The 20,073-nt window shown below is 41.1% G+C and overlaps 1 protein-coding gene across 2 annotated transcripts in view; it reads right to left on the bottom strand.

Annotated features, from left to right (window-relative positions):
- Positions 1–18,506, bottom strand: part of GLI3 (GLI family zinc finger 3) — a 212,816-nt gene extending 194,310 nt beyond the window's left edge. For both annotated transcript variants that reach the window (XM_013955710.2, XM_013955711.2), the window contains exons 1-2: positions 18,411–18,506; positions 3,732–3,894 (exon numbers count right to left, since the gene is read on the bottom strand). In XM_013955710.2, the coding sequence (XP_013811164.1) occupies positions 3,732–3,855 (124 nt within the window). In that variant the 5' untranslated portion in view covers positions 3,856–3,894; positions 18,411–18,506. The remainder of the gene's footprint in view (positions 1–3,731; positions 3,895–18,410) is intronic.
- Positions 18,507–20,073: the final 1,567 nt, after the last annotated feature.

Raw genomic sequence — 20,073 nt, 5'->3', positions numbered from 1 at the left:
TGTAATACCAGTGACATGGTCATGGCATGAAAACTGTATTTATTTATTGTTGCTAATACTTTGTCATAGCAGATCAATCTGAGGCTATCAAATCACACAATACACAAAAGTAAGCTTATTTTATACCGTGGCATTATGGCAAAAAAAATTATTTATGCAGCCTTTTGTGAATGATTATCTCCATCAGCGGTGTTCTTTAGCAATTTTTCTCCTGACATTAGACTAGCAGTAAATATAGCAGTAAACAAAGAAAGAGCAAGAGGAACAAGTTGCGAAGAAATGTACCATAGCAAACTGCATGCAGTTTGGTTGAGATACACAAAATCAAACACAAAACAGAAAAGATCAAAAGCCTGCAAAAACGAATTCAAAACAAAGTTGAGAGGTTCCAAATTACAAAGTCCCACTGAGCATCAAAGTGCACCAAAGTTTTTGTTAGTTATTACAAATCATGATTTTTTTTTACTTTTTTGAACACATGTATTTTAAAGAAGTTTTAATTCGCTCCAGTACTAAGACCCTCCCCACATGTTTCAGCCTGGAGCACATTTTAATGGCTGAGTTATAAAACCCTGAAATTAGGGGTTTATAATGGAAATGCTGGCAGCCCCTTATCTAACACTGTGCAAGCATCTTAGCAATATATTAAGAGTTTGTGGTTAGGTGAGTGCAGCAGGAATCTTTTTGTATTAAGTAATCACAGTAACTCAGCAGAAGTGGCTAACGTCTGAACTATGGCCCACATTGCTTATTGTTTGAGTCTACAGTGCCTCTTTCAAGAGGCAGACACAAGTTTGGGCCCTGCAACTTCCATTGCATAGTCTGCTGTAAGATATGAGCTGCCCTTCCCCTTCACCTTCTCTAACTTCTCTCTCTTGCACGTAGGTTTGCACCAGGCTCTTTAATAACCATTTTGCACATCAGAAGTTTTAAAAGAATTCCACACTCAATGTTTATTTTAACATAGTTTCTGCTTTTGGTGCATTATTCTCTTTTGGGAACTGCAGAAATAATGGTGGGGTTTTTTTGTTTCTTCATTATTGTAAGCTTTGCATAAAACTCCTAACAGCTTTCAACCTATTTATGACCCAACTTAACTCCTTCAGAAGACAGCAAAGCTACTAAGAAAATACTGGTTTCCATAGCACCCCTCAGACAGCTGTCACTCAACTATACGTTATTCTGCAAACTTTCCTAATTAATGTGTTGTCCAGAAAGGGGAACACTGATATTAGACATGTTTACAAGGTGACATTGGTATGATATGCACATGTTGATCTGCAATGACAGCAGAGTTCTCTGACAAACGCGGCAATGTTCATTCCACCTTTTTGTTAATTTTAAAGGTATCTTACCTTGTTTAACAAAGGATTCAAATGCAAATCACAACCATTTAACATTACTATGGCCCTCTGCAAAAAGAGGCAATGAATGAGCAAAAGCTGCATGTTTTGTAGGAGTGGTGTCTTATATCAATCGGTGATATTCATGTATTAATACTCAGTTCAGCATTAAAGAACAAAAGATGCAAATACAATGCAAGCCTGAGCTTTCATGCACATTGGTCCCTTATAACCAAAATTCATTAACATGACAGTCACATCTGCAAGAAGCAAACTTTAAAATCTTGCAACAATAAATTTCATCATGTTTAAATTCCTGAAGTTTTGCTATTAGTATTTGTTTCAGTACATGTTCCATGGAGTACATAGACTAAGAAAAAATTTTCATATCCAGGATGAAATGCAATTTTTATCCCTCTGAGCCCAACCCTTTATCTCTGGAAAGTTGTTTGCATGGTTATACATGAAGGTAGATTAGAAACCCAGATCCTGGAGATCCTGGTGACTTCGAAAAATACAAAGGCTCTAGCAAGGTCAATCCTTATCCACTGAAAACAAAGGTAACTCACATCATTACCTCAAACAAACGCAGCCTCAGGCCCCAGGATATGTATTACATTAGCATCTTATTCCATTAATGTGAGAAAAATACACTGACAACAATTTCTGGTAATTCTTTAGACTAAGAAATCATTTCAACTCTTGGGAGTTTCATGCCCCTGACATGCAGTAATACCCCACCTAGGTGCAGCAAGTAGTTAAGTACTGAAACTCCTATTAAACTGCTAGATAGAATAGACAGAGAAAGTGTTTCAACCCAAGGGTTTTAGTAAATCAGTGTCAGAATTAGGAATAAACATCTTGAAGGCTTTATTCTTAGCAATCTAATCTAAACGTTTGACAATATTGTTCAAGCCAGCCCAAAACAGTCAGAGATAAGTGCCAATACTGGGTTTGAGAACAAACCCCTGACACATCAAAGAATATGCATATGTGTTTAAGTATGCATCCATATGAAAAGTTGGGCCAATGTGGAAAATCCTACTATTGGAAAAAAAATACAATGGGGGAGCACTTCAGCTAATGTGCAGCACTGTAATTCTAATGACAGCAATGGATCTATGCTGACTTACACCAGCTGAGGACCTAATATCATATACTTTAGAAAACTGCTGCAACTTTCTCCACACCTGTCAAAGGGTTTCTATATTCTCATGGGGAGCAACTCCAACTACTAGGTCAGCAGGTGCTGAGTTTGTTTTGAATCTAAAGTCCAGTCACAGAGAAGGATGCTGGGACACGTCATCTAATTTTTACTGACTCGCAGAGATTCCCCTCAAGTACGGCTGCAGGATTCATATATTTTCTGCTCTACACCACTTGGAAATAAATGGTTATTTGAGGAAGCACAACCTTTGTTCAAGTTATTGAAGTGAGAAACTGACCTGGATCAAAAGACTAGATGAGCATGATGGAAGCAAAAAGGGTGGACAGAAAAGGTTGCCAGGGATACACCAGGATTCCAAAATACGCAGAAAAAGATAGCAATTTTCTCTTTGTAACAATTATTAGAATGATTTGTGCTTTATCATTCTAAGACCAGTGCTTAATCTGCTATCCAAAATCTGCAGGGCCAAATTCTGCCCACACCTTTTCAAGCAATTTTCTCCTAGGCTGCAAAGGGAGCTCTGCCTTAGTAGGGACCAGTACACTCAGCCCTCTTAGCTGAACAAGGAGAGGGCGGGGGTGGAGATTACACAGTCTCTGGGGAGGCAGAGAATATGTAAAATTGTCAAGTGAGGTAATCTCTGGGGAGAATTAAACTACTCCATTTTTGCAAATCTACAAGCTACACATTCACAACTTTGAGATGCAAGGATACACTTGATGTTTTGATGCCAGCCATTAAGGCACTTACAGCAGGTGGGAGTAGCCCTTTGCAAGGACAAATTTATTTATAAAAGAAGAAGAGAAGGAAAAAAACCTTTGCTACTAATTTTGACAGGGCTACTTCTGTCGCATTTGTAATAACTAATTATCTCACTAGTGTAAGAGATATCAATGGCAAAATGCAAAGTACTTGCAAGCCCTGCCAGGCTAATCAAGATGATTTCCAAAATTCCAAGACAGGAACTTCCTATACTAAATAACTTTGCACATTTACATCTCAAATTAGAACATCTGGAAGAAAAAGACTATGCCTGATGCCAAAACAGGCCTTACTATATCCTAACACTTTCCACCACCCCCCCCCCCCGTTTGTTTGTTTTCTTTAGACTTCCCTTAGAACAAACACTGATCCAGGTGCAAATGCTCAATTCACAAGGAATGCAGTGAACATAAAATTACTGTAGGTTTGGCTGCTAGTAAATCCCTGCTGTTACTCACCATTGGAAGTTGTGCTGGAGGCAACAGCTTTCTCACTGACATCTGTTCGACTGGAGCATTTCACTATGGAATTCTCCACTTTTTTCTTCTCAGTCGTAGTAGAGCTATGGGACTGCGCCTCCATGATGACTTCTCATTACTTCAGCTCTTCTTGTACTAATACCTGAATGAAACAATAAGAGTCAAACTTTAAATACTATTAGAAAGCTTAGTCCAAAACCTGTCACACCTCTCACCTGAAGAAGAGACTGCAGCACAACTGTATTAGCACCCCACAGGCCATTTGTGGAAGCCCACCAAATCAGGTTTGCATGCATGAACTCCCGAGGAATTTAAGGAAATGCTAATACTACAGACAAGCATGTTTGCCTTTAAAGAGAATCAGCATCACAAACTATTATGTTACTTGACAGGTAGGTCCCTCTTTCAAGCCTGTAAGGTTTTAATAGACCCAGGGGGAAAAAAGCCAGTATTTTTTTCCTATGTCCAGAGCAGTTTGGAACAATGCAAAAGAAATCACCGACCTTTATGTTGACTATAGAAGACAAATATTTAAATTTCAACATTCACACTATCCGAACACATTGCAATAGAATTACCCTGTCTATGTCTACATCTTGTCCGACTCATGTAAACATCTCTCATTTTGTTTGTTCAGAAATCTAACTCAAACATAAGAGCATTGGAGCAACACCCTGAAAACCACAGGGAAAGGCAAATATTGTTGCTAGTGACAGATAATGAGTTCACTTTCTTTTGCATGAGAACTCTGAAAATGAAAAAATCTACAGAGGTTTTTGTCTTGTTATTTTGTCTTTCTTGACTATTTTTAGCATCATCTACAGTGATACGTTCATTTTATAACCCTCAGATCACTTCACCTTATTCTCAGAGCTTTCACGTTCATGACATAAATTTAAGAACCCCACAAAACTTCCAAAGGGGTGAAATTCTTAGTGCTACGCTGTACCCACTTCAAGGTACTGAGACTGCCATGATCTCTGGCAGTAAGGAACACAGGTATTTCCAGGCTGTGGTCTACAGCTTAACTTGACACATAACAGTCTGTCCAAGTAAGCTTTATACAAATAATAAATATTTAGCACACACCATGCTTAGAACCAGAGTACCTGAGCACTTTGGTGCTTTGAACATGAACCTATGCAACAACAAAAAAATAATAATAAATAGAATGCTTTCAACTCTGAGAGGCACTGCAGTCATTAACTAAATGGGTCTGAAAAGGAAGTACATTGCACTACTGTTCTAGAACATTTAAATGAATTTGAAAAACAAAGACTTCAAAACAAGCCACAAAGCAAAATATAATGAAGTGTAATTACATTTGCAACCTGTTTCCCCAATTTTGACAGTCAAAAAAAAAAAAAGCTACAAAGCCAACTCGCCACAAACACAGCTGTCTAGTAAACCTTCTCTTTCCCACCTCCCTAGTAGGAGTTCGCTTTAATAGCACAATAAAACACTCCAAAGCCTCACTGTTATACAGTAGGGATCAAAGAAGAGCCGAATCATGAAATGAATCATTATTTAGGTAGGCAGCATAGCCAGGGAATTGGACTACATATCAGAGACTCTCTGCCACTGACCTACTAGTCTAACCTCAGGCAAGTCATTTTTCCTCCCTCAAGTTTCTCTGCTGCTAAAAACAGAAAAAACAAAGTTTTGCCTGCCATGACAGAAGATCTAAGATTTTAAGATCTACCTGGGAAAATGCTATAAATACTATTTTGATCTGTGAAATAACTTCCTAACACAAGCTGAAAGGGAATGCCAGGTGTCTTCAAATATGAAGCAGTAAAGATCTCCCATGACTCTACACCCCTCACTTGTACCCAGCAATGCACAAATCTCAAGGAGAGATCTCATGCAAGCTTTGTAAATAGAACCAGCTTTTCACGTGGTATCTCCATCTTTCCTCTCGCACCTTCACACAGGAGCATCCCTGGCTTTGGTTAATTACCATATACATTAGTCTTTTCAATCCAATCTGCTGGCAGAAACTGGGGGGAAGTGGGCAGCGTACCCCAAACTGTTCACCCAGCACTGACCAGAGCATGCTCATTTTGTCTGTACAACTCTACTCACACAAGTATCAAAAACTGCTTCTGTCCATCCTCCAGCCACTGCACGAGCTAGTTCTTCAGTGTACTCTCTTGTGCTCTGATTATCCTGATTTGAGTTATTTAATGGTCTCAAAAAAGATTAATTTTCATGTCGTTTCTGAAGGAGTGAACAAAGCTATATATTTTCAGTCATGGTTATTTTTCCTGTGTTTTGCTTTCTAAAAGCCAAGTCTTCTGTTCAGGCAGCATTTTCATTTACATCAAAGAGCTTGTGTCAGAGCTTGGAGGGGGAGGGCAGAATTTGTCCCCCATTTTCTTCTGTCCTCACTTCACAAATCTGTTTCTTTTGGCTAAAAGTCATGAAAGGAAACAATTATAATCTCTAGCCAGCTAGAAAGGAAGAAGCCACATACTTTACACCCACTTCACAAGGCCAGAAGAGTGGCACGAAACATTTGGGCAAAGGTCATGAAAATGATGACAGGTATCTACAGCGGTCCCACCGCCTCCTGCCACACAGATGTCTCTGCAGATATGAACAAGGAGCCCTCACTTCTCTCCACCTCCTCCTCCATCCCCTCTTTACCATGGCAGGATAGTACCTCCATTACAATCTGATCCTAGCCCTGCCCAGAAAAGCAAGGAGACGAAGGTACTCTTAAGGAGTTAATATTGCTTTAATCTCCGAAAAAGGCTTCTTTGGATCATCTGCAATTCAAGAGCAACACGTGGCTGCTCAGACTGGCGTCCATCCATTCTCTTGGTTATTTTCTCTCCCTGATCTTTTCTGATGTTTTGGGTTTTCTTTAATGGAGGGAAGATTAGGGGACATAATCCCACATCTCTTATCACTGCTTTCTCTATCACTTTGCTGCTTTATGCTACTGACTGTGGACAATGGTACAGAACAGAGGCCTAAAGTAGCATCTTAAAAGTGAATTTTCAGTCAGAAAATTGCAGAATTGGCAATGAACTAATATAAACATCTGCTCTTGGTACCTGTTCTGGTTCATGTCTACTTAGTTTACATATAGAAGCCTGTTTTTATTACTGTCAGTGCTGAAGAGGCCACATTGCAAAAGTAAACTTTCTTATTCAGCTCAGCACGCTACATCATCAGCTGATCACTCCAGCCCTGCAGACGTTACCTCCCATGCCTCCCCTCCTCCCCTCCCAACACACACACACATGTTCCCAGGAAGCCTGTAAGAATTCAGCAGCTCCAGCACCTCACTTTGCAATTCAACTCCAGTGGGGTATCAACTATGTGGTGATACACGTGGCAGAAGTAAGGAAAGCAGAGAGACTGAAAGACTAATAATTAAAGGTATGTGTTTTGGTGTGTTGTTGTCAAGTACATCTGATATGGAAGCAGTCAACCAGTATTCAAAATGGTGCCCCCAAAATCTTATTTTCATGAACACAAACTTTTAACAATCCCACTTAAGCCTCAGCTGAGAGACACAAATCAGATACTCAGTTCATCTAGAATCGTTCTCCTTAATCTTGGCTGTGATTTTTATTTTCTCTCAGAAATTGTACTGCAACATGAGAATTGCAATCTACAAAAAAAAAAGTAGTCCACGACAATGTGAAGATTTATTCCTACTGGCCGCCACTCCCTATCAGAAACCATTCTGAAAATCAGCCAGCTTGACGTTTTCACATTAAAATATGATGAGGTTTATTTTATAGTGTACAAGGCTCTCCCAAGCATGTGGGTCAGTGACTTCCCTGTTCCTGCCCCTAGGCCTGAGACAATACATATCTATTCTACAGGAACGAGTTCTGCCTACAAAAAATCGGAAAGTGAGTTTTTGTCGGCTGTCTGGTACCTCTATGTGCATATGAATGGCAAGAAAATGCTATAACAGTATATGGGTGAAAGCCTGAACTTTCATAGGTAAATAGAGGGATAAACATTCCTTCCTGAAAGCAAACATTCAAGGCTTTTTCCCATTCAGCCATGCTTGAACCTTTTGTAATCTTCCCTGAAGCCTGAACCCAGCACAATTAATTCCAGACCCCCTTAAATCTAATCCCTCTCAAAACAGCAACCTGCCTACAGGTGTGTCTCTTCTTTTTAAATCATAAACTTTCATCAATTGCATAATAAATTGGAGAAATTTTAAGAACAAGCTGCTGGAATAAGCTAGTTAAACGAGCAAAACTGTCCCTTTTAATTGGAATGTCAACAAGTGGCAAGAAAGAGTATTTCTAAAATACAAAAAACTTTTTTCAAGCAATTTGAAATTACGTAATTCCTGGTTCCCGTGTATGCTGATCATAAAAAATGTACCTCACAGTAGTAAAAGTAATGATACTTATATACTGGGAGGTGGGGTGGGGGGTTGGAATCTCTGTTCATTTTCTCACAACAACCCCAACTAACTGAAATTAGCGGAGCAGCCCTCTCCCTAGAACAGCAGGAAATTTGACCCCTTCTGAACACACATTTTTAATTTTCCAAGAAATCTTCAGCTTTATGTTCCTTTCCTCCTCTTAAGTAGTTTTTAAATTATTATGTTTATATTGAATCAGTTAGTTTTAAAAGCCAGATCATGCAAATCTTTATTCATGCCAATAGCCTCACTGGCTTCAACAGAACTACTTGCTTCAGTATAAGCTGGCAGAAATCAGCAGCGGAAATTCTCATTCTGCATGTTAGCCTGTTTTATGTTTCTTGCAAACTTAAACCTTCTTCTGCCTTCATTTCTTTTGTTTTTGACGGGATATCTTTTAATGTACTGGCTTTAAAAAAAAAAATCTTTTCCCTGTTTTATTTGATGCTGCTGTAGTTGCATTCAATTCATTAACAAGTGGTTTGCATCCACTGAGAAGAGCTGTCTGAAATAGCAGTGTCACAGCATTCATCATCATTACATCAGCAGTAGGGAAGTTCATACTGATTGCTATCAGCAACCAGAGTGCCCCAATCAGCGTGCAAGCAAACATAGCATGTTTAATTTTTTAGAAGTGACTCTGGGTATTTGGGGTGTTCGTAGGTACCACTTTGATCCACACTACTGGAAGCAGTCTTTGGGGATATAATACATCTTAAACAGCACAACTGTATGAAAGTGAAAAACATGAGGGGAGGCATGAAGAACAATCAGGAAATTACAGTCTCTCTCAAGCATAAAGAACCCTCTCTCAAGCATAAAGAACCCTTTATCAATTATCAATTTATCAATTATATCAAAACTGGTTACACTGTTCCTTAGGATTATTTAAGGATAAAAAAAAAATCTGTCTTGTTCAGATACATTCAAATGCAAAATTTATATGAAACTATTTTATGCTATTATATGAGAGCTATTTCACACTAATTGATTCAGATACAGTTAACTTCCAAAACCCACCTAGATTTCAGCATTGCTTTCCATCAAACTTGCTGGCAAAGCTGCATTCAAAAAGTTACCCATGATAGTTCCTGCTGAAAAACACACAAGAGCTCAGATATTTCAATAAATATCTTCCAGTCGCAACATTAAATATCTTCCAGTTGCAACATTAACCTCCTGGTATACCTCACCATTTTTGTAACAGCTGTAGGAATTAGTTTAAATACCTTTTTAAAGTAGTTGTATCTTTTTTCAGTTCTTTGTGAGCTAAGCCAGAATTCCAAAATCTCCATTAATTACTGCCAGGCAAATTTTGTTCAGATTCTTCCCTGTTGACCCAACTGGTCACAGTAAGAATACATCTGATATAAACTGAGCAAAAAATAGTCTTAGATTCACTATATACAAGAACACAATAACACCCCACTAATATGTTGGTAAAAAAGAAAATCTTAATACTTCAATGTACTTATCTTTGTTTATGATTCATGATCTATAAATGTGCTAGTTGCGACCAGTATACTTCTTATAATCTGTTTTGAAATGTAAAGTAAAATTTAAAAAAAAAAGAGCTAGAATCAGATAGGAGGATTTGCAGCTTGAAATTAAAAAGATACCCCAAGTTATAGGGCACAAGTGTATTAATACAGTCTTTCCAAATTCATTACTGTCTGCTGTCTTTTCCTGTATGTTACTTTCCTTTGATTTATTCCTCCCATAAAGACTGAAAAACAACTAAACCTAAAGCCTGGTTAATGATGATCTGATCTGTTCCTGATAGGTTAAATAGCTCGTGGCAACAATAATGCAGGATCACAAACACAAAGGCAATCAGCTAGGCAAAGCAGTACTATTATCATCCCCATGATTAAGATCTTAAGTGAGAAAAGATTCTGTGGAATACACTAAACTACTGCTCAAGTGTAATAAATGCTAGACTCCAGAGGAATCACATTTCCTTTACATCTTTCTGATACAGATAAACTAAAAGTTCTGTAAATATTTTAAAACATGCACATACCTTCGGATCAATAAAGATCAGAGTAACACTTTCTACTAAAGCAGCACCTCAGTTGCTTTTAATAAACATCACCCATATATCCTTACAAGTAGATTATCTCTACTTCTGTTACAGGATTTAGAAAGCTGTTAAATAAAACTCCAATTAAATGTTTTTACTATTACTTCAATAGATTAAACTCTGTATCTAAATAAAACAGCTTTCTGCAGGGAAAGAACTGATTCTTAGTTTCTTACCCAGCAAATATAATTTAATGGATAAAATTTAATGGATTCAGGTCAAACTGTCTATTTCCTCAAAGCCCCGTTCTCCATCCTTAACAGAACTAGCTCTTTGGGAACAATACAATGCTGAGGGTCACAGGGCCAGAACTTACAACACATTTTAGAACCTCTAAATTTCAGATACTATGCATGTTCTGAGGTAAAAATTTATAGTCCATTCAGCATATTCAATCAAAAATTCATAATCATTTCAGCAACTCAATCCATAAGCATTTGTTACTTTAATCATATGGTCTTGTATTCCTTTTCCTTCCTTGTTTTAACTTTGACTCTCTTAAAGCCTATCTAAATATAGACAATGCAAAGAATTTATTTTTAAAAAGATATGTGCTCATAAATTAAAAATAAATAAATAAATAAATAAAAGGACTACATATTTTTAAGTCTCCACATTGCAAATATATGGGGGGAGGGGTTAAAAAAAGTAATGCACTTACCCTTTACAAATCAGTACTCCTGTCCAATTAAACTGTCTAATATTGCTAGAAAAATCAGAATAAGCTGTGTTAGTGCTTGTTTTGCAGTCCTACATGTACTTACGCTTCAAACTCTAGAGTAGGAAAAACTCTAATAATTATGTCAAAGATAAGCTGAAAAAGAATTACCATGGGGGGGGGGGGGAATCTCCTGTGGACTTTAACTCTTTGTAGCAATAGGTTAAAATAAATGGGGAAACTTTAAACTTCCCTACCAAATCTACACTCAGTTTTTGCCTATACCTTTCTTCATGAATTCAGTAGTACTAAATCCAAAACAAAATTAAATAACAGCATAGTAACTTCCTTCTGTAAAACACTTGTCTTATGAAACCTGATTTTGAACATTCATGATGTGGATTTGAAAGGACGGGAATACGCCACAAAGGAAGACAATCAGCAAGTCTTGCTGTGCTGATAACAAACCCTATGACTTCCTCTGCTGATATTGTTATTAGCACTAGAAACACTTTGGTGAGGATAAAGCATGGGTTTTTTTCTTTCCCTTCTTGCCAGTTTTTCCACATACAGGTTGGTAGAACAAATTGCAAGTACCTGTAATGGGTGTGTTTTACATTATGACTTATTTATCAAATAACAGATCACAACAACTGTCATAGAAAAATGCAGAAATACTCTAATTTAGAGCACTAACATTAAATGTGATTTCTAATGGCATGATCATTTTCTTCAGACTTTTTGTTTTATCTCATCAATCCCAACAGATAAAAGTTTCCTTAGAATCAAAACTAAATCTATATATCAATGTCAATCTATACAGGCACTAAGCTCAAGGAAGAATATATTTAATGCACATCTATTGAAAAGATGCATCTTCTGTTTCCAACTTATGATATGCAAATGAAAGAAGACTGACTTCCACATTTTACAATTAGCATTTTAAAACAAGATTAAAGGAATCAAGCAGAGTGTTTTTGAAAGTGCTATGTTTTGATCACCATTCCTGTTCCTGGAATCCTATTTATCTACTCAGCATACTTTAAGGTTAAGGGATGCCTTGATCCAGAATTTCACATTCTAACCCAACACAGATGTTTTAACAAGTGAAACAGCTAGGAAAGCTCAATGTATCCAAGAAGAACTTCAAGTGTGAAAGGTACTTTATAAAACTTTATCTTCAGCCTTTAAAGTTTATTTTAGGTTTTACACCTGTCTCATAGTAGTAGTAAAACAGCATCAAGATTCCTTCAAGTTTCTGTAACTTGACAAAATAAAACAGGACAACGTTGAACTGCTGCAGTATAAATTACCTCACAGCCCACTGTCCTTGTTCAAATAGTATATCAAAGAATTACACAGCTGTCTTATTTTCCAAGAAAAAAACAGCCATACTGAATTGAAGTGCCAAGACAAACCACACCAAACCACATGTCCTGTTATTTAAGAATCTGTTGTGCTAGGATTTCATTTTAATATACATAGTTCAGAACAGCAGACATTGTATTGAAGTGACACTAGCTTGATCTTTGTTTCTGACTATTCAATTTCAGGTATTCATACATCTTATTTAATGAAGGCTTCATTCTCTCGGCAGCTGGATGAAGTACTCTTTACACGCAGTTGAGTTTCTTGACATTAACAGATTTGTATATAGAGAAAACAGAAATCTATACAAAGCAGCAAATGCAGTTGGGGGAAGGTTCAGGTCCAACCCATCAAAAGGTTGGTTAGGTCCCTTAGCCCCAATCTAAATAGGAGATATTTCACCATAAAAATACAGCAGTATTTTGAGCACCATTTAAAAATAATAATAATAATTATTCCTCAGATTATTCCTCATGGTAATCACTGCAAAAAATAATTGACAGTACAGTGGAAACTTCAGCTATCAAAATCATTCAAACAGATCTCTTGATACTGGATTCTAATCATATCAATTCTGATACCCAGCAACTATTTAAAGAAAAATGTATTCTATCCCAATTACTTAGTCCCTTGTTGTAACCTAAATAAAATGCAAGTATTTGTAAAGATCAATGTATTGTCTTGTTTCTTGTTTTGTTCTTAAAAAGAGAGACAAACCAACTCTTCAGATCAGCAGCCAATTTAACACACTTTCAATGTAATGCAGGTACAATTTATATGTACAGCGTACACCACAACAAACCCACAGTATGATGCCAGTGCAATCTTTAAGAAAGTTTTCCCCTAAATCTCCGCAGAAAGCAGCCTTAAAAGAAACTAGGGATTAGAGTGAGCTGGAAGGTAGGGAGGGAGGGGACTTACCTCAAACCTAGCCAAGCGGAAATCAGAGCAGTAATTCTACAAGTCGGCAGAGTACACTTTTAGAGCTATAATGGTGTGAATCACAGAATCACAGAATTTCAGAATCGCTGAGGTTGGAAGGGACCTCTGGAGATCATCTAAGTGCTGGGCAGCATTGCCTGAAGGCAGCACTAATACACTGATGACTAATGACTGGGCCACGCAGACAATGAATTTGGGGGTTGAAAGCTAACAGAAACCGTGCAGTACCTTGACAAATGGGCTTTCAAAATTTCATTCATTGAATAACCTTTAAGCACAAAATTGGCTCAAGTTCTCTTGGGAATAACATGACACATGTTGTTGGACAATAAGTATTTTCCTTTTAATTAAAAATATTACACCAAATACATAAACATAATTACAGTGAATAAAATATAAGAATTAACTATTTAACAGATAGAACAGAACTTAAGACCCAGAATTGGAGGTGCAACACCACTCGTTCATAAGGGTCAACAAATCCCAGGGTTAACTGCCTGATTCACTGAAATTCACCCTTGGCAGAATACACTTTCCCTTCTCTGCCACTTAAAGGAGAATGAGAACTTCAAACGTATGTTTAATGAGCTGCTACAAAAACAATTGGTTAAAAGAGGCTCAGAAATTATGCACTAAAAGCTATATTGTGCTTAGAATAACAACTGAAAAAGTCTCATTTTAAAGAGCCTAGTCAAAGTCAAGCTCCCATAAAACAAATCAAGCCCCATATAAACTTTGTAACCTTGTGTACTGACAAACACATTAAAACAACAGAATCACTCTTTAAAGGGGCTCTTTTTTTCAGTGTAAGTCTACTTCCAATTTGAAAATAGCAAATTTGGCTATTTTTACAGACAGAATGAAATATCTAAAGTGTCTCTAAATTAACAAGTACCACTTGCCCTAGACAGCATCGCCTTTAGCAGCTCCTAAAAACTTCAGAAAAGGATCTTAAAACAGGAAGCTTAGTGAGCTCATAAAACTGTTGTTGGAGTCAGGAACACATAGCATATTTAATCTGCAAACTGTGAGAGTCTACAATGATTTCAGCAAGATCTGAGGCATACCCTCAAGGTTTGCTGGGATCTGGGATTAGGGAGTTGATAAGAACCCTCTACTGCCCATGGACATGTTTTTCTTCTGCAGTTAAACACAAATGCATAGAGACGTTTGACTGCTGCTTGGCGTTACTGCTCAAGTTATATAAAAGCTTTGCAGCTCCTTTTGCTGTCAATATATCAAAGTTAAAAAAAAATCATCAAAGTGTGAAATTTCATTTAAAGTCTTTGCCAGTCTACAGCTCTATTTCACAGACCTATCAAATAAAAGTAAAGATGAAAAATATACTGAAAGAACTTGAAAAGTTTGCAGCAGCACCCATGCCCTATTTTTGTTTATTCTGTCTCATTTTATTTGATTTTAAAGTATAACAAATCAATTCCCTTACAAAAATGACAAAGTCTAAAGGGAGGATGTCTATAAAACCTATGGTTAAAAGACAACTTGAAATCATTATTACAGCTGAACCTTTTGTTGAATAAAAAGCTTCCTCTGTAGCCATTTTAGCATTTTAATTGCCTAACTGCAAGCTGGCAGAAAATTTCTTGAATCTTCCAAAACAATCAGAATGACTACAGAATATGAGTGCCAGAAAAACTAAAGCCTTCTTCAAAGTATTCTTTAGCTAGGGATTTACAACAATTGCATAAAGAAGAAAAGTCTGTCTTTTAAGATAATCTACTATAGTCTAAAAGCATTAACATTCCATTACTAAGGTTTTCCTGAGGATTTCATGACTCATTGATTCACTTTTCCTTCAAGTCTGCTTTTTCTTTGTACATTACTGTCTCCATAAAGTTGAGTGCATGCAACACTGATCATTAAACTGTTTCCTTCCATAACTTCAAATAAATCCTGCTTTAATAACCATCAGATTCCTTATTTATCAGGCAAAGATGACTAACTTTTCACTAACACTTTGCAACACAAAAATATGCCATTCATTGCTTGAATTCACAGGGTGAAATTCAAATGTGCTACAGAGTGCAGGTAATGAAATAGCTTTCCCAAAAATGCAGCAGGAAGTGTAACTGAAACTTTTAGGGGTTAGTATCAAATGCACATTTTTTTTTTAAATAAGTAATTTGCAAGATGGACTAATTATACTGATATTTCAATGCAGAGAGCTTTAATATTTTGGTTTCTCTAACACCAATTCCAAAATAAATGGAAATGACTTATAAAAATCAATACTTTATTTCTAAGTTACAAAAAAAATTGCATTTGAAAATATGTATCTTTCACAAAGGAAGATTACTTATTGCAGTAGATGCTGTCTTGGCCACTGCATATGTTTTCAAGCCAAAAACATTACCCCATTTAGGCAGGAAAATGCAGGTGATGTCTTTGTTTTCTAATACTTCTGCCGAAATGCTTTGGAAAACAGAATGTAATACTGAGAAACATGTGCAATTATCTGAATGCAACAGCGCATACATTCATACACCTTAAACCATAGTTTTACTTCCATTTTGGCTTAAAAATATATATAATATATATCTAGACTAAGAATGTCCTTTTCCTACTCTTTCTTACTCATTCAAAAATCACATACTCTTTCATTTAAAAGAAATAATCTTCCCCTTTAAAGCAGACTTCTCTCATAGCTACTATTATTTATGTTTTAATGGGGCTATACACCAAACAGAAAGTATTTACATACTAGCTAGTTAAATCCAAACCTTCATTATATAAACAAACTCTCAGAAGGCTGACTACAGTTTACATTGTTAAACTCATTCACCATTACTTTTAATATATATTTCCTCAACTGAAACACTGTGGTGTGGACAGGGCAATTTTTACATTTTAAGGTTACTTTACTTTTAAAACACAGCATTTGTCTTCCTTCAAAATAATCCTGACATATGTAATTAAGAAACTGCCAGATCATTATTAATTTTTAATAAAGGACCTAAATGAAATAATTATAGGAATCAATCAGTGAGGCACCTTTCCAAATTACAATGCAATTGCACAAATACTCAAACTACTTAAGGCCAGTTCTTGAAGATTCCAATCCATAACCTCTCCGAATCCCAAATCAAAACCAATCCTGCAACACAGAGAAACCTAGAGATTTCTCACTGTTCCACTGACTTAAATGGTTTCAAAATAGATACCAACATCATGCACAGAAAGACAGGCAGTAGTGCCCTCTTAGAAATGTTTGTTAGTTTAATTAGCCACATACTGCAAAGCCTTCTGCTTCTAAGTTTTTCTGTAGCACACACAATAGAATGAAGTATGCATGTTGAAGCTTAAAAATCATGTTTATTAAGCCCTGAAAAGCAACTGGGAAGTAGCGGGGGCATGATGGTGATGAATATTTTGCTGTGGATTGCTACCTAATACTCCTTCAGTTAAGTACCCTCTAAAACATGACACTGTATAACAAGTGGACAGCTATCCATACCTTTGACTAAAAGGGTCTTTGAGATCCGTACAGTCCATCATTTCAAACTGAAGTGGCAGCTGGAAAATGTGGAACAGCTGGCAAAGAGCTGAGAGAAAATGTTTTACATAAATATATCTACATATAAACTGGCAGAAGGCCACAAACACTGTACCCAAAGGACCGGATCAGAACTATACACCAGAGGGTTAAAAAAAAAAATTCGGGCGGGGGGCAGGGAGGATTTCCTTTTACCTTCTCTCTTCACGTGCTGTGAGGATTTGGGAGCTGGGCACTGGCGAGTGCGCGAGCGAGCGCCAGCGAGCTCGTTTGGAGACACAGGAATTGTGTAAACAACCCGCGTTCACAGGCTAATTAAAATAACAGAGTATCCACTTTCCCCAAACGCTTCAAAGTTATGCGCTGTGAAAATCCGCCGAGGCCCGGGCGCGGGTCGCTGCGGGGGAGCCCCGCTGCCCCCTCGGAGGCTGCCCCACACCCCGGGCGGCGCGCAGGGCCGCGGGGGGCCGGCCCGCTCCGCTCCGCTCCCCCCCCGGCCCGGCCCGGCCCGGCCCGCTGCCCGGCGCGGGCTCCGCAGCTCCCAAACTTGACGAAGTGCCAAAGGCGGCAGCAGCAAGAAGCAGCAGCGCCGGCGCGGGGACGGCCGCAGCTGCGGCTCCCCCACGCGCGCGACGCAACTTTCCGCCGGCCCCGCGGCCCGCCGCACCGGGACGCGCAACGGCCAAAGGCCACCCTAACGGCCGCGCCCCCCGGCCCGGCCCGGCCGCCCCCCAGCCCATCCCCCCTCCGGGGCGCCCCGTGACGGGGCCGCCTCCCCGCCTGCGCTCGCCTTTCCCCCCCACTAGAAAGTTTGCCGCCCTCCGCGCCCGGGCGCGAAACGCCCCGGAGTTTCTCCTCGGGCGAGGAGGGAGGAAGCAGCGGCTGCCGGGCTGCGGCGGGACGCAGTGCCGCGGCGGCGTGTGCGGGGCGCCCGGCGGGAGGAGAAGGTCCCCTCCGCTGCCGCGGCGCCGCTCCAGCTCACGCACTCTTTGACAGCCATTTTCGGGGTTAGAGCCCTCTCTTCCCTCCCCTCGCCCGCAAGTTGGAGCGGTGGGGGGCGGAGGGGGGCAGGGAGCGGTGAAAAGAAAGTGCCGAGGCGCGGGGCAGCGCCCCGGGAACAAAGAACTTCTCGGCCAACTCGGTACCTACCTGCCGCCGCCGCCGCCGCGGCCCCGCACTGCCATGGGCCGGGGCCGCCGCGGCTCGCCGCCGCCCCGCCGCCGCGGCTAGCGGGGCCGACCCCCGCCGCGGGCAGCCGGCATGGTCCCCGGGGGGAGGCGGGCGGGCGCCTGGGTGCCGCTGCCGGCGGTGGTGGTGGTGCTGTCCCTGCCCTCCTCCCGCGGGGAGCGGTCCGTGTTGCGTGTGTGTGTGTGCGCGCGGATCCGACATCAGTTTCAGTGATCTTGTAATCTGATCCGTTCTGACTCACTCGCATTGACTGACATTTCTGATTTGGTTCAACAACAACAACAAAAAAAAAGAGCGGGGGGGGGGCGGAGGAGAAAAAGAAGAAGAAGAAAAAGAAAGGGGGGGGGGATCCACCGCCTCGTGTCAAACAATTTTCGGAGGGCCAGGGGGACCCCTCCGTCCCGTCCCCTCTAACAGCACCGCCGGCCGCGGCCGGCTTTGTTTTGGCTCCGCACAGTCACCGAAGGAGGGAAATAAAAACATTGCGCCGAGATACTCACGTGTTGGAAAAGTTGTCCCTTTTGCTTTCCTCCCTCTCACACACTCAACTCCTCTCCTCCTTCTCGTCCAAGTTTTACAGATGTTGCAGGGCGCCTCTCCGCCACCGCCCCCTCTTTCAAGCGCTGCCCTCTAGACCAGAGCAGGGGAAAGGCTCTTTAGGGATAATTTCTAATTCAAACACCCTCCGCTAAACTTCCCCCCCCCTTCCCTCTCTCTCCCCCGCTGCCTTCAAGCGGTGACGGGGGTGGAGGGGCTTTCGCCCTCCCTCCTCGCCCCCTTCCCGCGGCGTGTTGCAGCCCCCGCTCCTTCCTGCGCGGAGGAAGCGCCGCGGGGGCGAGGGTCCCCCCGGCCCGGTGGGAAGTGGGTGATTACTGCATTGGGGAAACGCGGGGGGCGGAGGAGGAGGAGGAAGGCGCAGGGCTGCGCCCCGGGGTGCGGGTCCGGCCGGGGGCCTGGCGGGCTGCGACCCGCGCTAGGCGCGCTCTCGGCATGACACCCCGCTCCCGGCCCTCCTCCTCCACCCGCGGCCCCTGCCCTCCCTCCGCCCGGCCCGGCCCGGCCCGGCCCGGCCCGGAGGCGGCGACACCCCGCCCACAGTCGGGAGGCAGCGCGGGGGGACGCCGGGCCCTCCCCGAAACCGCTTCTCCCCCCCGCCCTCCGCCGCGCCTGGCAATTTCTCCCTCTCCTCTTCCTCCTCTCCTTCCCCGTCCCTCAGCCAGCGGTCGGCTCGCCGGCAACAGGCGTCCCCGGCCTCTCCCCGCTCTTTCCCGTTTCTCCCGCCCGGAGGGGTCGTGGCCTCCTCCCCCCCCCCTCCAAATTCAGGGCTTTTTGGGGGGGGGGGAAAACGCGTCAGCTGGGCGATTTTTATATGTGTGCTCCGGCCGACGAGCCGTCAGGATGCGCTCCGGCTCCGGAGCCGCAGACTGAGGGACTTCAAGGAAAGTTTCACCTAAGCCATGTGACTGTGGAAAAAAACGGCGCTTTCGGGAAAAGAGGCGAAAAGGCCTGCCAGCTCCCCTCAGCGCTGCCCGGCCCGGCCCGGCCTCGACATCCACCCTGCCCCTAATATCCCCCTCCCGGACCCCCCGGCCTCCCGTCTCCCACTGCGCTGTGCACCGGCATTCAGAAACAACAGGAACTGGGAAGCCAGAAGAGCATGCAACTTTTTTGTTCTAATATTTCTGCCCTTCAGGAAATGATCTGTCGTGACAAGATACCTTGCCTTTTTTCCCAGTTCTGCAGATTGCTCCCCTAGTACTACAATAGTCTGAGAAAATAGAAATGAACATTATCACAGCCATTTTCCACCAAGTCAAAAGGTGGGGCTGGCTCTCAGGAAAAGTGTATATGTTTAAGTTGTTGCCATCACAATGTCAAATATTTCATATGCACGTTTGTTCATAACCTGTCTTGCAATAGAGCCAAGGACAGATTTGTTATTGATGTAGATTATTCAGCAAGGTACATAAGCTCTGTCTACCCTAAGCGTTTGAGAAGTCCCACAAAAATCAATGGTACTTGAAGACACACGTTTGCTGATGTAAATGAGAGACTAGCCTTTGATGCTATGCATTTCATAAAGCTTCCCTAAATCTTGCCATTGAAAATGTTCATCATTTTATTACAAAACAAAGCTGTAGGTAATTTGTGTTTTTTCTTAAA

This window comes from Apteryx mantelli, chromosome 2 (genome assembly GCF_036417845.1).
Source record: "Apteryx mantelli isolate bAptMan1 chromosome 2, bAptMan1.hap1, whole genome shotgun sequence".
In the NCBI taxonomy this organism is placed as follows: Eukaryota; Metazoa; Chordata; class Aves; order Apterygiformes; family Apterygidae; genus Apteryx; species Apteryx mantelli.
The sequence above is the reverse complement of the archived record's forward strand: the minus strand, read 5'-3'. Positions and strand labels throughout refer to the sequence as shown.